Here is a 14,681-nt window from a genome sequence, read left to right on the forward strand (position 1 = left end):
TCTGGAAAACAGAACAAAAATAGGTCAGTTCTTAAGAAAATGATGGCTGCATATATAAATAATGTAAACACTCCTATCACTATCTCAGGGAGGATATTTATCACACAGACAGCTTCAGACACTCAGATCTGACCAATGAATTGTTTCTGTTCTCAGCCACCCCCACCACACCCCCCGTTCAGCCCTCAAATTTTGAATTGTCAATTGGAAACTTGATTATTATCAGTTAAAAATAACCAGGGAACTCTGGCAATGATTTAACTTGTTTGACTTTCTTAAGCTAACAATTAACATTTTAGACTATTGTTGACAAAATATTTAACTTTCCCATGCCATTTGTGCAAACTACTTTTCTAATATTCCTGACACACTCCAGCAGACACACCTCTCCAAAGCTGCTCAGGTCCAGGCAGGGGCCTGTAAAACACCCTAAACGCTTTCACAACGTTGCACATTTTAACTCGGATTCCTGGGACCTTCAGAAACACCTAAGTACACTGATATCTCAGCCTTATCTTGACAGCATTGAATTTGAAATTACCAATCCCTCTACTTACCATAAAAGCTATTTCACCATTTAAAACAGACAACTGAAAGCTTAAGTATACTTTTAATCTCTGGACAAACTGGTAGTAGGATTCGTTGTTTAGTAGTTTATTATTAGTAATACTACTAATAATGCCGTGCATTTCTGCAGTGCTTAATTTTTTTTTTTTCCAAAGCCTATTCAGAAACACACATTTATTTGCTTTCTCAACAAGCTCAGGCCGCATTATTGTTCTGCTTTACAGATGACTGCTAAGTAACTTGTCCTAGGTCACCCAGCTGGTTAGGGATCAAGCAGGCACAGAACTGAGAGTGCAGACTCCTTGTCTGATCTGTTTTCTTTCCTCCACACTACATTAGAGAAAAGATAATCTCTGAAGCCAAAGATGACTTGGAACCACTTATCTATCCATCCTAGCAACACAGTCTAAGCAACAGAAAAAGAGCTTGTCTCAGGCAAAAGGGAAAGATTAATAATGCACCACGGAAGCTCTAAACCCTTCTGTTCCATGGACCAGCAATTATTCAGTTTCACAGTTCATTCAAAGATTCAAACATACTTCACCAGAAAATGATTTAGTGCCTAAAGCCTGCTCCAAGTGGTTAGAAATGCAGATTTGCTTAAAGCTTTACAATCCAGGCCCTGTGAAAAGCCCCGTTCCTGCCGTCTCTGCAGTAATGGGGCTTCCCCGAACTTGTACTTGAGCTAAATGAAGAAACTGGCTGAGTAAGGGCTGCAGACTTAGGCTCTCAATGTGGACAGAATTAGAACTGGCTTGGAGGTTATTCTTGTATTGTTCTTGAAGCTTAGGCTATTGAAAAGCTCAGACATTATTAGCTTTCTTGCAGTATCACACCCCTCAAAGTCAAAGCTATCCCACAGAACAGTTCTCCTTCCACACTCATTCACACATTACTGATGTAAGGCATTGTACTAGCAGGTATGCAGGACACAGAGCTTTCATCTGAGGGCACAGTGCAAATTCGATTTTAGATGATCAATATTCCCTGCCTTTCTCGAACGGACATTTATGACCACTTACAGCATACAAATTAAGTATGAAGGGGATACCTTCCACAAACCCACCCAAAGATAAATCTGGTGATGGACGCAGTATTAAGAAAGAATTCTGACACCCATTCTGCTCAAAGGCCGCTTTAAATGGATGGTGTTTCTGCACATAAGAGGAGCCCAAGCAAAGTGAGAGGGCTTAGTGAATCAGTCGCGCAAACGCCCAGGCCTCCCTCTGGACACAATGTTATCAGGTTAATACAGTACTCACAGCACCATCTCTGAGTACCTCGCTGAGCAACAAAGCGCTGGACTGAGAAGCTAAAATGGAAAAGGGAATTTCCAATAACCAGAAGGGGGCGGGGGTGGATCAACCCTTGCAATGGCACACATTTGCAAGGAAAAGCCACCATTCGAAATAAACTGGACTTGTTACTCCGAACTGGCACTGCCCCGTTCCTCCTCACCTGCCCCCTGCCGCGTTCCAGGAGGGAGCGCCTCCGAGGGGATGTTTCAGGAGATGGTTGGGAGTTAGGAGAGAGAAAACGGATTCCCTGTTAGAACAGGAGTGACAGGGCAGCCACCTCTGGCTTCTGCAGAAGTAAGCCTCCGGTCAGGAAAGGCCAGGGACTGTGCTCTCACTTCCTCCCGGCGTGGCTATTGCCATCGTAAAGTTACAATAACCACTGAAGTTGGTTTCATTTCGCATCCCAAAACCTCCAAGGAAAAGAGGCAGCCTCGTGTTACTTCCAAGTGGGAGAAAAGCAAAAACCAAAAGAACAAGGCCAGAAGCAGACGCCACCTTCCTTGCAGAGGCAGGAGTGTGAAGGCCACAGCCAGGCTTGGCACCCTGGACACAGATCTGTCTTCTCCACTGAGAAGGGCTGGGCGCCTGGTTCCCTGTATCACCCCCAGAAACACTTACCAGGAGACTGCGAGGCACACAAAGCCGTATTATTGGGAGACTTGCAGACAGATTATAAATTTACTGGGGACAATCAAGGCATTTAGATGCTTTTGGCTGCAGATGCCAGTGACACACACACATACAAACCTCATTCTTCTCTCCATTCGACCGATTCTTTACCCCCCACTCCCTCCTCACCTCAGCATCTCTCTTTCACAAAACAAACTCCCATTGCTGTCCCAGGGAAGTCCAGGGAGAGGTGGGGATAGAGCAGGTGGTAGGGCAGGGGAAGGAAATTAGGCCTTGAAGCACTAAAATAACCCCACGGGCTAATTGTATCCAAGGATGAAAGAGCAAACACTGCGCAGTTTAACTGTTAGCAGTTATTTAACTGTTAGCAGTTATTTTTCACTTGGAGCTGCTGCCAGGAAGTTGCAGTTCTAGGTACCCCAAGCATCATGTGTGTGTGGTGGAAGAGAAGAGCACCAATCTAGCCCCTAGAGTTTCTGGCCCCTTCACCACCACAGACCCAGGCCAGGGAAAGGAGGAGCCACAAAGAAGCATCCTAGGGGCCTGGCTGGAGGGTGTCCTCTTCCCAGAGCTTTTTCTCCAGCTCCCTCGGAGGAGGAATTTGACCCAATGCCTTCCTTTCCTTTGGGCTTTTTGAGGACGTTTAGGCTTGCATGGCCATTTCCTGTTGCTGACTTTCATTAGAGCTGCCTTGGGCAAACTGAAGCTGTGCTGTGAGGGGACACAGGACTTCCGAAGGCCTGCAGAACTCAGAAATGGAAGAAGCTTGCAGGGCTGCAGGGCTCCACCTTCCATGGGCTCAGCAGCTTTGGGGGGAAAGCTGGCACACAGCAAGCAGTCACCTGACCAGGACTGGCACCAAGAACCAATGATTCAAGGGCTACTCCCTCTGGGACAGGGTGTGTCTGTGTGTCTGAGGAAGAACTTCCAGCCAGAAACCTAATCACAACTTTCAGGTTTGAGGTCCTGTCACCAGGAGTGGCTGAAGACAAGGTACTTTCTAGGATGATGGCATGGAAATAGCCCCTCTGCGCCTGCCCACTTTAATGAAGGCGGGAATCAGCACCACCTGATTGGAGCGCCTGTGGAAAGAAGCTAGATGAGGACAGTGGGGGAGTAGACAGGAAACCAGGGAGGAGGCCTCTTAAGAACGTTCCCTCATCAGTCTTTGGGATATTTCCCCAAATTCTGGTTCGTTTATTTTTTGGCTGCCTCCATGGCATGCAGAAGTTCCTGGACCAGGGATTGAACCCGTGCCACAGCAGTGACAGTGCTGGATCCTTAACCCACTGAGCCACCAGGGAGCTCCCCAAATTTTTGTTTTTGAGTGAGAGGACACTCTGGGAACTTGCTCTGTGAGCGGTGACAACGTCTGTTCTCTTAACCCAAAGAGAACGGGCCACTTCAGAGAGAGAGGGGGAAAGTGGGACAAGAAAGAAAAGTCTTAGATAAGGGCAGCTGGACTGCTCAATGCTTTCAGGCTAAGGATGGCTGCTTGGGCTCCTTGGGACAAGGCCTTCCTTTCTCAGCGGCTCCAATCTTGCCGCTTGTAGTCAACTCTTCTACAAGCTGTGGATCCCAGAGAGCTTCAGGAAAACCCAAGTTTCTTACCACTTAAGGATGCTCTACAAGCGGAGGAAAACCCATGAATGAGCACCAGCTGAACTTGACAAGTAAGAGGAACAACACCACACAAACCAGACACCCAACGGCCTCTGAGGTAGTCAGGTGACATCTTGGCCCTCTGCACTGCCATCCATGCTACCTCAGGCCAGGGCCAGCTCCATCTTCACCCAAGGCTACACGACCACAGCCAGAATCAGGAGAAAACCAGGTGCCTTACCGCAATCAGGGCCGAGTTCCTCTGGTCCCCAGGGGTGGAAGCTGATGGCTGCTGCTCCCCGTCGATCCCACCACCGCCACCATTATTGCTACTGTTCAGCAGGTGCTGCTGGTGGTGATGGTGATAGTCTGGCGGCGGCGGTGGGGCCGCTGTCGCTGCCGCTTGGGAGGCTGTAGGAGGGGCAGCAGGTGGCGGTGGAGGGGCTGTAGTGGTGGCGGCAGTGGTAGTGGCCTTGGTGTGTTTGCCAGCCTTCCTCGCCCCCTGGCCGTGCTGGACAAGGCTCAGGAGCTGCAAGGTGCTCTCTCTTTCCCGGTCTGAGCTCTCAGCTCTACCCCGCTCGTAGCGTCCTTCACAGCTCAGGTGGTGCTGGCGGCAGACGGCGATCCGAGCCCGAAGGCGCTCCACTATGGCACTGTGCACCCTAGGGGTGACCGAGCCCCCTCCAAGGAGCCCCGCCCCAGGGGCCCCCCCTAACCCTCCTGTGGGGGCCTGCGGGGGCGCTGTGTCCCCCATCTTACTGGACACAATGATTGCTGCCTCTGGGATGGTGAGGGGGAAGGAGGCAATGGCTGGTTATTGCAGGCAAATCTGCTTTTGACAATGTGCGCGCTCAGTGTTCAGGGCCACATGAATAGAGGTCTTCAGAGGTTTGGAGGGGGGACGTGGAGAAGGTATGGGGGAGGGGAGTTAGTAAAAAGAGGGTGAGGAGAAAGAATGGAAACCAATGGCAGAGGCTAAGTGGGAAACAAACCCTGATCAACTTACTCTAATTGCACTTGACAGCTCTGGAGAAGTTGGCCAGAGTTAGTGGGGGCTTTCCCCCCACCAAGCTGACAAGAGCCACTAGGTACTTTGTAAACACAAGATGGGGGGGGCGAGGGTAGAGCAAGAATTCAGGGATGGTCAAGCGAGAGACAGAAACAGACAGCAAAGGGAAATGAGAGAGGTGTTAATAGAGAGCTGGCCCCCCCCTCACCTAGTTGTTTCCGAAGATTCTTTATGGGGTTGTTTCTGCAGAGAAACACATTTCTACCATGGTCTATGTAACCCACAGCATTTACTTTTCCTCAGGTTTTTTTTTTTTTTTTTAAAGTGCTGTTTCAGACGCTTTTTGAAGTCAATGCTCAAAACGTACAAAAATCAAGAGAGACTGTCTTTTGGCTTTTAATTTTTCCTCCCTTTCCCTTCGCTCCGGTGTTTTCTCCTCTTGGGGGGGGGGGGTACTGTAGGATGTTGTCTTCTCCCCAAAGAGGGAGACGGCTTTTCAATTGTTAATGTCAGTAATTGGACTTTTGGACCATGCTTTTTTCTTCAGCTAATCCAATCACCGGTAAAAATCCTCATTCCCTCTAAGGTTTCCCAGCCTTAAATGAAAGCAGTCTGAAGTCACTAGCCACTGAGAAGAGAATCCTTCAACACATTTTTTTTTTCCTTTCCCGCTTACGTTTCTATTCCTCACCCCCGGCTCGATTCTAATACAGTATCAAGAGAGACAAACTCTTCCGAGAGTAATTTACAAACGATGGTCAAACTTACAAACTTCCAGCAAATTGCACCGAGTCATGTCCAGCCACTTTTCTGTCCACTTTTGTACATTCCATCCCCGGCCAGTGGATCTGAGGGTCTGGACTCTCAATAAGCAATGTGGTTCTACCTCTTGGATTGCTCCGCTTTAGAGATGGAAAAGAAAGTAGCTGGTCTTTTCCTTTCTCTTTCCCGTCTGTTGTTCGCCGCTTGGCTGACACTGGCTCCGCTGCCCGGAGTCACGGCGATACACAGGCTTTCATTGTGCTCCGATAGGAGAGGGAGAGAAAGAGAGTGAGACAGAGGGAGAAAGAGAGAGCCAGCGAGCTGCAGAGGGGGGTGGGGGGGCGGAGGGCGGGGGGAGAGCTGGCCCGAGGCTCCCTGGTGGAAGGCGGGTGCCACTGCACGGGCGAGCCAGGCGGCCGGCGCCGGGGAAAGGGGAACGCAGAGGGCCTCCCAGCGGCTGAAGAGGTGAATCCCAAAGCCTGCGCATCTCCGCGGCGCGCGCAGCTCGGCCTCCGACTGGGCTCGGGGGTGGGGGAGGGGGGAAGGCTGGGGAAATTCCCCAGCCTCTACCCGACGACTTCACGAGCTCGAAACGTTGAAGAAATTCCCGCCCAGGGAATGTATTTTCCCATGCAGACCTCCGTTCTCCCCGCCCTTGCCCCCGAGGATGTCATTTTCATTTTTCAATATGTTGTCGATGACACCCCTGAGCACCTTAGCGAGAGTTGGGTGAGCACGGAGGAAACGCTCATTCGTGTCAGGGAGACACAGGGTGTGTGCGCGCGGGTCGGGGAGGGGGGGAGGGTGGGGGAGGGGAGAGGAACTCGCACCCTCAGCTCCTAAAGGGCAGGAGAGTGTCAGTCTACCTGCCCGCCTGTGGTGTGCGTCTCTGATAAGTCAATAGGGGGATTACGAGCGAATCAGTAGCAATAAAAATAAAATACTCTACCATGGTGAAATTACCAATACCAGTTCTAGAAGGGGAAAAAAAAAGATTTCCTTGAAAATACAAGTTTGCCTACGACGAACCAAAAATGCAAGATCTGAGGTCTCCACAGCTGTCCGATTTACATCTATAATGAGGAAAATCATTCCGTTAGCAGTAGTTTCAAGAAGTTTAATAACACAAACCAAATCTCAGACACTGAATGTTGTCCCCTCTTCAGACAATCCTACCTTTAAGGTCTCCAAAAGTATACTGAATTCTGTTTGTTGTCAGTTACGGAGAATAAATTAAGATGAGCACACTGTTATTATAATCAGGACCATAAATGTTCTATGTATCCTAACTTGGAAGTCATTTCAATTTGAGGTCTCAAGCAATGGGGCTTTTTTAATCTAAACCAACTCTGCCATTTCAATAACACGGTCCTACTTCAAACTGAGTTGAAGAGAAATGAATGGGCAAAATCAAAGCAAACATTTTAAGACTGGATTTATCTATAGTTTAGTTCTCTTTAGGCTGGCCTACATTGGTCCATTTCATTTTCACAAATCCTGGAATGTTAGTTTGGAACCAGGAACAAGTGCATTCTGATGGCATATAACTTTGCTACTTTTCATTGGAACATATTTTATCTGTCTCTTCCAAGGCTAAGTTCCTCACCACTCAAGAAGAAAGGCAGAAATATATTGTTGTTGGGTATGCAAATTTGAATAGAGAATTCCCTCTATTAAAAAGAATTCCCTCATTAAAAAGTGAATGAGTTTCGATCATATTACATTTTTTTAAAGGTGCATCCATTAGACATTACTTTCTTTCTACCACTCCTGACACTTTATATCCAGCAGTAATACTTGACAAAAGAGAAAAAATTAAATCTAAAACTTACCATTCACTGTACAGTCCTGCAATAGCATGGGTTTTGATTAATAACAGAGTCCTTAGTCAAATCTGCAACTCTTATATAAACTTTGATTTCTATGCTAGATAGGGACATACCTTAAGAACTTGGTCAAGCAAGAATTTGATAAATTTTCATTCTATATTCTAATGGTGTAGGACACTCCTCTACAATGTCTTTTATACACATTTAAACTTATGGCCATTTGATTTCAAGCTGACGTCATCATCCACATCCTCATTTCCATTCACATCAGTTACTATTTATTTACACTCAGTTTCAGGCACAGTACTTCCCTGATTTCTCCCTTAATCTACCCAAATCCTGAGGGAGAGGTATTACTAACTCCACCCAGAAATGAAGAAACTGAGGCTCATCAAAATCAAAACTATTTACATTAAACTAACTAGGAAGTAACAGATTAGGACTTGAACTCAAGACTGATTTCAAACCTATGCTCTCTTAACCACTGGGCTTGCTGCCTCAGTATCAAGTGTGAAAAGAGTTACAGGGAAACCAGACTATCCCCAAAATAGCTCAAGGGCTGTAATTACACTTCAATCAACATGCTGGAGTCTAAGTCCTATAATACCTCCAAGAAATGAGTAGTGAATAGAACTACTCATCTGAATATGGGAGCAGACAAGTGAGAAAATAGTCAATTACATCCAGCTGCCAATAAAATAAACATTACTTTTTTCCTTGTCTTTCTCTTTTTTATGGAACTGTTCCCTCTTATAACCCTAATGCTTCTGTATAGCCCTATGAATTTTTTCAAGCATTCCTTTTTATTTGTCTATTTGTCTTCCTCATCATCTCTGCCATCCATGGTTACCTGACACAAAGCATTTAACACTACAGTAATAAATGCTCAGATCTAAAAAGTTTATCGACATGTCAGATTTATAAATTACAAACTACTCTTGTTATGTAAAATCAATGCTCTTGATGATGATGATAAAATAATACAGTATATCATAATACCCGCAAAAGTTAATTCCAATTTTTCAACATTTCTATTTTCTTCTACACTATGTGCCTCTGGCCCTGTGATCCATGCAAATTCTCACTTCCTGATAGCCTGTCTCTTTGCCATTCTTTTGGTGTTATCATGTACACAAAAGCCTCTTGTACTCTCCAAACATCCACTGAAGAAGCTTGCTAGGTTGCTGTGACCTCAGACATGAGCAAAACTACCTACTAGTGTTTCCTGATCAACAGTCAGAATGCTGTTCTAACAGGAAAAATGCTTCAAACCAACAAGAGGCCTGACCTAGGAACTCGGTCAGCTGCCATCGCAAGTCCCTAAAATCATTAGAGCCTTAATTTTTATGAATTAACTGCATGTGATTAAAAAGAATAGATAAATTTTTTAAAATTTCCAGTTGGAACTCTCACTCTTCAGCTGTCTCAAGTTTGTCTGTAGTGCACATATGAGAAGAAGGGATACTTCCAGGGTCATCCAAGATACTTTAACGATCATTCTTTCCTTTTCCTTGGCCATCTTTTTACACAAATCATTCATACTCTCTTACCTTTCTACCTATCACTTTTCCTCTAAACTCTGCCCTGCTTCTTTTTGGACACTGTCACTTCCTCTTCAACTCTCAACCATGGCTTCATATAGTTAAGGTTTATTTCCATATGCAAGGGAAATAAGAATAGATATATGTGACTGAAATTTCTATTCCACACTTTTTTGTTGGCTGTCTGTGGCATATGGAAGTTCCCGGGCCAGGGATCAAACCCGCACCACAGCTTCGGCAATGCCGGATCCTTAACCTGCTGTGCCATAAGGAACTTCCTATTCCACACTTTTAAAAAAGGTATATGGAGTTCCCTTCGCGGTTCATCGGTTAACAAACCCTACTAGTATCCATGAGGAAGCAGGTTCAATCCCTGGCCTCCCTCAGTGGGTTAAGGATCCGCCATTTCCATGAGCTGTGGTGTAAGACGCAGCTTGGATCCTGAGTTGCTGTGGCTGTGGTGTAGGCCGGCAGCTATAGCTCCGATTCGACTCCTAGCTTGGGAACTTCCATATGCAGTGGGTGTGGCCCTAAAAAGCAAAAAAAAAATAATAATAATAATAAAAAATAAATAAATAAGTTATGCACTCCTCACATGAGATATCAGTATCAACATTCTCATGGCTTTGTATTTTTCTACCTGTTTTGTTTACAACCATAAAAGGGATAATTTTGGAAAATTCATTGCAGAAACTATTGAGTAATCTCTATGTAAAGACTTAATAAAATGTAGTTTTTAATATACGCACTTTATACTGAAGTCCATGCATGCCATTAATCACATAATAGATGAAGCCATGTTCAACCAACCTGAAGCAAGAAACAAGTATCTAAAATTCCACAGGAAAATAGCTCCTACTAGAACGCCACTTTTAAGAATTAAACATAGAGTTCCCATGAGGACACGGGTTCAATCCCTGGCCTTGCTCAGTGTGGGTTAAGCACCCAGTGTTTCCATGAGTTGTGGTGTAGGTTGCAGATGCATTTCAGATCCCACTTGCTGTGGCTGTGGTCTAGGCTGACAGCTGAGGCTACAAATCAACCCCTAGCCTGGGAACTTCCATATGCCACAGGTGCAGCCCTAAAAAGGCAAAAAAAAAAAAAAAAAAAAAGAATTAAACATAGAGAATAGACAGGGTCCATTTGTTCATTCTGAATCCATTTTATTTTATTATGGGAAATTTTAGATGTGCAAAGCAATGCAGATGCCAAAATATGGTTTTAAACTATTTTTGGTTGAATTTGTCTGAGATCTTCTAACATAAATAATTATATGGGAAAAGTTATGGATAAAAATAAATGAAATACATCTTAACCATAAACATGTAGATAGAATGGGATAGAAAGAGAAAGAACATTATGAAGCATGAAGAATACATATACGAAATTATTCCTGAACGTGAATTGTGAAAGATTATGGAGGCCTAAAATCTATTTGTAAAGGAAACTTTGGAAGAGTTTAAAAAAAAAAGCAGATTTCTGCTTAGGATAGGTAGACTCAGTCTGATTATGAGACAAGAGAATTGAGCTAAATGAAACACTGATTCTTCTTCTACAGTCCACTGATGTAGATAACAGTGGCAATAAAAAATATATTAATGAAGATCATTTAATACTGCAAATAGATAATAAACAGACCAGGGCAGGGATTCATCAATAATTACACATAGATGTTACTCTAAATACATTTTTTAAATACAGTGCTTTTCTACTAAACTGACAGGACATGAACAGCTCCTTGATAGTCACGTGTTATAAAGGCATGGTTATGTAACTTTAAAATATGCTTACTTAAAAATTATTGAGCATATGTTTTCTATGTACAGCAGATAAAAGTTTTATTAGCGTGCTTTTCCTGGAAATTAAGATGAAAATATGTTGTACACAAGATATTTTGTCATGAAGATATACATAATATACATAAATATGTCACATGATACAGAGAAACAAGACTCATGATCTTCACATTTATAGGAATTTACAAAATCTTCTCTGAAGGAAATGTGTTACAATTCAGTCAAACTTCTCATCTTGGAAGTAATCCGCACAATTGAGATATTCTTGAAGTTGACCATATTTCTGTGTACACAATAAAAAAGCTAGTTATTTTACTCAAAGGATTGATGATTAAACTAGGCCTTTTCAATTTATGGACACAAACAGGAACAAGTTTATCTCATAGTAATCATGAAAAAAATCTTTTTATTAAAAACAAGGACTCAATTTCAAATAAGCATTTCAAATTCATATGAAGCATTGGAAAGATCAAAATGAACATCATTATTAATTTCATAACTTCCTTATAATTATTTTTCTATTATCATATTCATAGAAGAGGTGTAACAACCTCAATAACTTCCTCGACAACACTTTGTTGAACATACAACATTTATCAAATACTCTGCTCATGACCGTTGTATAAAAAATTGCTCTCCCTGCCCCTAAGGAGAACAGAGTTCAGCAGTAGTACACCAATGACAGCCAATAACAAGCGCCATAAAGTAGTATAGACCCTGTTATGAGGGTTCAGAGAGAGGTAATGGTTAGCTGAGGTGACTGAGAAAGAGTGGCATTTAAGCTGTCCTTGGGAAAATGATTGGTAGAGAGGTCTGGTGGAGAGTTTTCTCTGAGACAAAAGTCCATGCAACAGCGACAAGACAAGGAAGTACAGGATTACACTACAATCTGAGGTTTTCTAGGGGAATTGAAAGAGATAAGACTGAACCAAAGAGGTTGTGGTCAGAGAATAAAAGTATGAAATGCTAGGTTATAGAGTTTAGCAATAATGTGACAGGTGATGGAAAGCTGCCAAAGGTGTCAGGGCAGGAGATGCACATGGTCTGAGGTGTATTTTAGAAAACAAATAAGAGAAACAATCATTTTAGGATGGCTTGGCAACTAGGTATGAGTCTGCTGTAATAACTTAAGTAATGAGGGCCGACATTTGAGTGACAACAATGAGGATGGGCAGCAAAGACTAGGGTAGGAACAAGAGAAGGGAGGAGTCAGGACGATTTGGAGATTTCAAGGTTGATGGAGTTCACAGCACTTCCCTCAGCTAAGGAGATAAACTGACCTAATGGTTTCTTAACTCTACTTATGAGCTCTGGTTCTACTTCCAGGAAGGTGAGAGAGGATCCTGAAAACTCCAGTGTTGGTAGTGACGGGGACTGACAGTTGATACGTCTATGGACATACTTTCTTCACTTCCTGGTGTTCATGTATTCACCACCTCATCCCAACAATCCTGTCTTCAACTGCCCTGGGGACCCCATCATCATATGCAGTGTCTTCTTAAAGAAAAAACATTTGTTAGAACTTGCCAGTGGCATATGATGCCATGTTCTTTAGCTCTCATTTAGAACAAGGTCTATATTACTATTATATTTATTATATGTTTTGGTTTTATTATAAATTTTTATCATTGTTTCTTTTCTTACACTTGAATTTCTCCTTTTTAATAGCACTAGGTTAAAAACAGATCTCCTAGTTCAACTGTTAGGAGAAAGAATAAGAATTAAGTCAACCTAGTTGGCAGATCTTTGGGAAGAAATGCTGAGATATCCTGAGATAATGGAAGAAAGATGTTTGGAGGAAGAAGAGGCAAGTAAGGGTAAAAGCAAGGTGTGAAACACAAGCTGGGAGAGGAAAGACAGGAACAAATAGTTTGTGTAAGGTGAAGGAAAGGGTTCACATAATAACTGGGGCCTAAGAGCAGGAAGAGCCATGGCTATGGCCACTCAAGTAGCACTGAGCCCAGGCAACCTAAAGGGTGAGAGCAACTGTGGCTGAGAAGAAGGCATGCATCTCAAGAACATAAGCAGTGCCATCACTCAAAGATACACACACACTGAGAGGGGAGGCAGACTGATGCTGAGAAATATCAGGGCACTTGATAAATTTGGAAATTTAATTGCAGTGCACAAAGCTGCGATACAGATTCATATTGACTAATAAACTTCTTTAATTTCTAGGAAATCTTTCGAGAAAGTCTACAGACAAATATTTCAAAGGTAGGAGAGATCTCAAAAAGAAAATGAAGCTCTTCGGTATTTTATTGGAAAAAAAAATGTGCATATTGCTTTAAACAGGCACCATCTTGAAATACCTTCAATGCCTACTGCTAAGTGTTATTCTTGGATTTCTTAAGGTCACTTCTGTTGTTACAAACCCTGACCTCATTAAGCTTTCTCTAAGGTACATGATTTGGAGATGCTTTTAATTTTTTTTTGCAAGAAGTTTAATGTTATTCCCCATATATTATATATATATATATTAAATATATATATATAATACACACAGTGATTTTGCTATACCTACTACTTTTTTAAAAATGTGATATCCCAGTAGGTCTTCCAACTCCACTAGAGAGTTGGCAACATTTCAATGCATCAATAAAAGCACTTAAGAATTTCATGTCATCGAGGAAAATGAAGACGCGACTTACTGGGTAAGTGATGGCTCTTCCCCAAGGCAAATGAAAAAGCACAGAGAAGGATAGGGAGGAAAGAAAGAATCTGGAGTGAGAGAAGTAGAAGCAAAGTAAAAGGGAAAAAACTGAAGAGAGTAAAATGAGAGCAAGGCGACTTAAGGGCCCAGATTGGGTGCGGGGGGCGGGGGGGGCGGAGATCACTGGGTGGTGGTTTGTGGTGGGAGGATAACTGTCAAAAGGGAAACCCATCTTGATGTCATCCTCCAGCCCAGGAGACCTCTGTGGAACATGTCCTTAGAAGTTCCTGTTTTGTTGTTCTGGTTTTCTTTCCCTTTGCTCATAAATCTATTCTCTAAATTCTCTTCTTTTTTTTAAATTTTCCTCTTTTATAAATTTCCTTATAATATAAATAACCCAGGCAATAGGTCTCTTTTTTTCCTTTAAGATTAAATATACTGTTGATCTGAGTTTCCTGAAAATCTACTATCTGTTCTCTCTTGTACATTCATGGAACTAGACTTGTTTTAGAAGATGGCAATCATATTAGCATTCTTTCCATGTACCATAACGATTCTAAAAGCTCTGTGAGCAGACCAGAGCTTATGAGCTGCCAGCAGATCTTCAGGAATCCAGTGCACTCTTCAAAACCCCCACTCTATCCCTGATATCAAATTTAGTGATTAATAGGATATGGGGGAATCAAAATCAGTGCCGTGGCCTGAAACCTCTGCATTCCCCTTGATCTTCAGTTACAGTGCTCACTGCTCAGTCCCATGTCCTCAAGAAGAGGATGTGGGTGGCATTAGAACTGGCAGCCGAGATCCTTTCCTCAGATTGGCACCAGGTGCTTCTTCACTCTCAGGTCACAAGAACTGGTCTGAAGATAGGAAGCAGACAAGCAGAGGTGAGTCCTATACTTTGTCAAAGTAAATAAGGGGACTTAATATATATGTAAGGAAAACCACATATATAAAGGTGAAAGGACAGAGGTCCTTCATTAAAGGGCAGTAT

At 43.2% G+C, this 14,681-nt stretch overlaps 2 protein-coding genes across 28 annotated transcripts in view; both read right to left on the minus strand.

Annotated features, from left to right (window-relative positions):
* Positions 1–6,157, minus strand: part of MAML2 (mastermind like transcriptional coactivator 2) — a 374,722-nt gene extending 368,565 nt beyond the window's left edge. For 2 of the 5 annotated variants that reach the window (XM_021102335.2, XM_021102334.2), the window contains exon 1: positions 4,339–6,157. In XM_021102335.2, the coding sequence (XP_020957994.2) occupies positions 4,339–4,851 (513 nt within the window). In that variant the 5' untranslated portion in view covers positions 4,852–6,157. Of the gene's footprint in view, positions 1–2,025; positions 2,435–4,338 lie in introns of those variants that run through there. The other 3 variants (XM_084975737.1, XM_084975738.1, XM_084975740.1) reach the window with 3 other exon arrangements.
* A 4,223-nt stretch (positions 6,158–10,380) lies between these two features.
* CCDC82 (coiled-coil domain containing 82) overlaps positions 10,381–14,681 on the minus strand; it is a 30,618-nt gene continuing 26,317 nt past the window's right edge. For 19 of the 23 annotated variants that reach the window (XR_014815049.1, XR_014815047.1, XR_014815048.1 and 16 more), the window contains one exon: positions 10,381–11,317. Coding sequence is in view for 17 of the 23 variants with exons in the window: in XM_084975782.1 (XP_084831908.1) it covers positions 11,252–11,317 (66 nt within the window). In the remaining 6 variants the exon portion in view is untranslated. Of the gene's footprint in view, positions 14,548–14,681 lie in introns of all 23 variants that reach the window. The other 4 variants (XM_084975777.1, XM_084975776.1, XM_013979307.3 and 1 more) reach the window with 3 other exon arrangements.

Source organism: Sus scrofa, chromosome 9 (assembly GCF_054392235.1).
Source record: "Sus scrofa isolate SSC_HxYL_T2T_F1_AM1 chromosome 9, Sscrofa_HxYL_maternal_Yorkshire_Landrace_v2.0, whole genome shotgun sequence".
Taxonomy (NCBI): Eukaryota; Metazoa; Chordata; class Mammalia; order Artiodactyla; family Suidae; genus Sus; species Sus scrofa.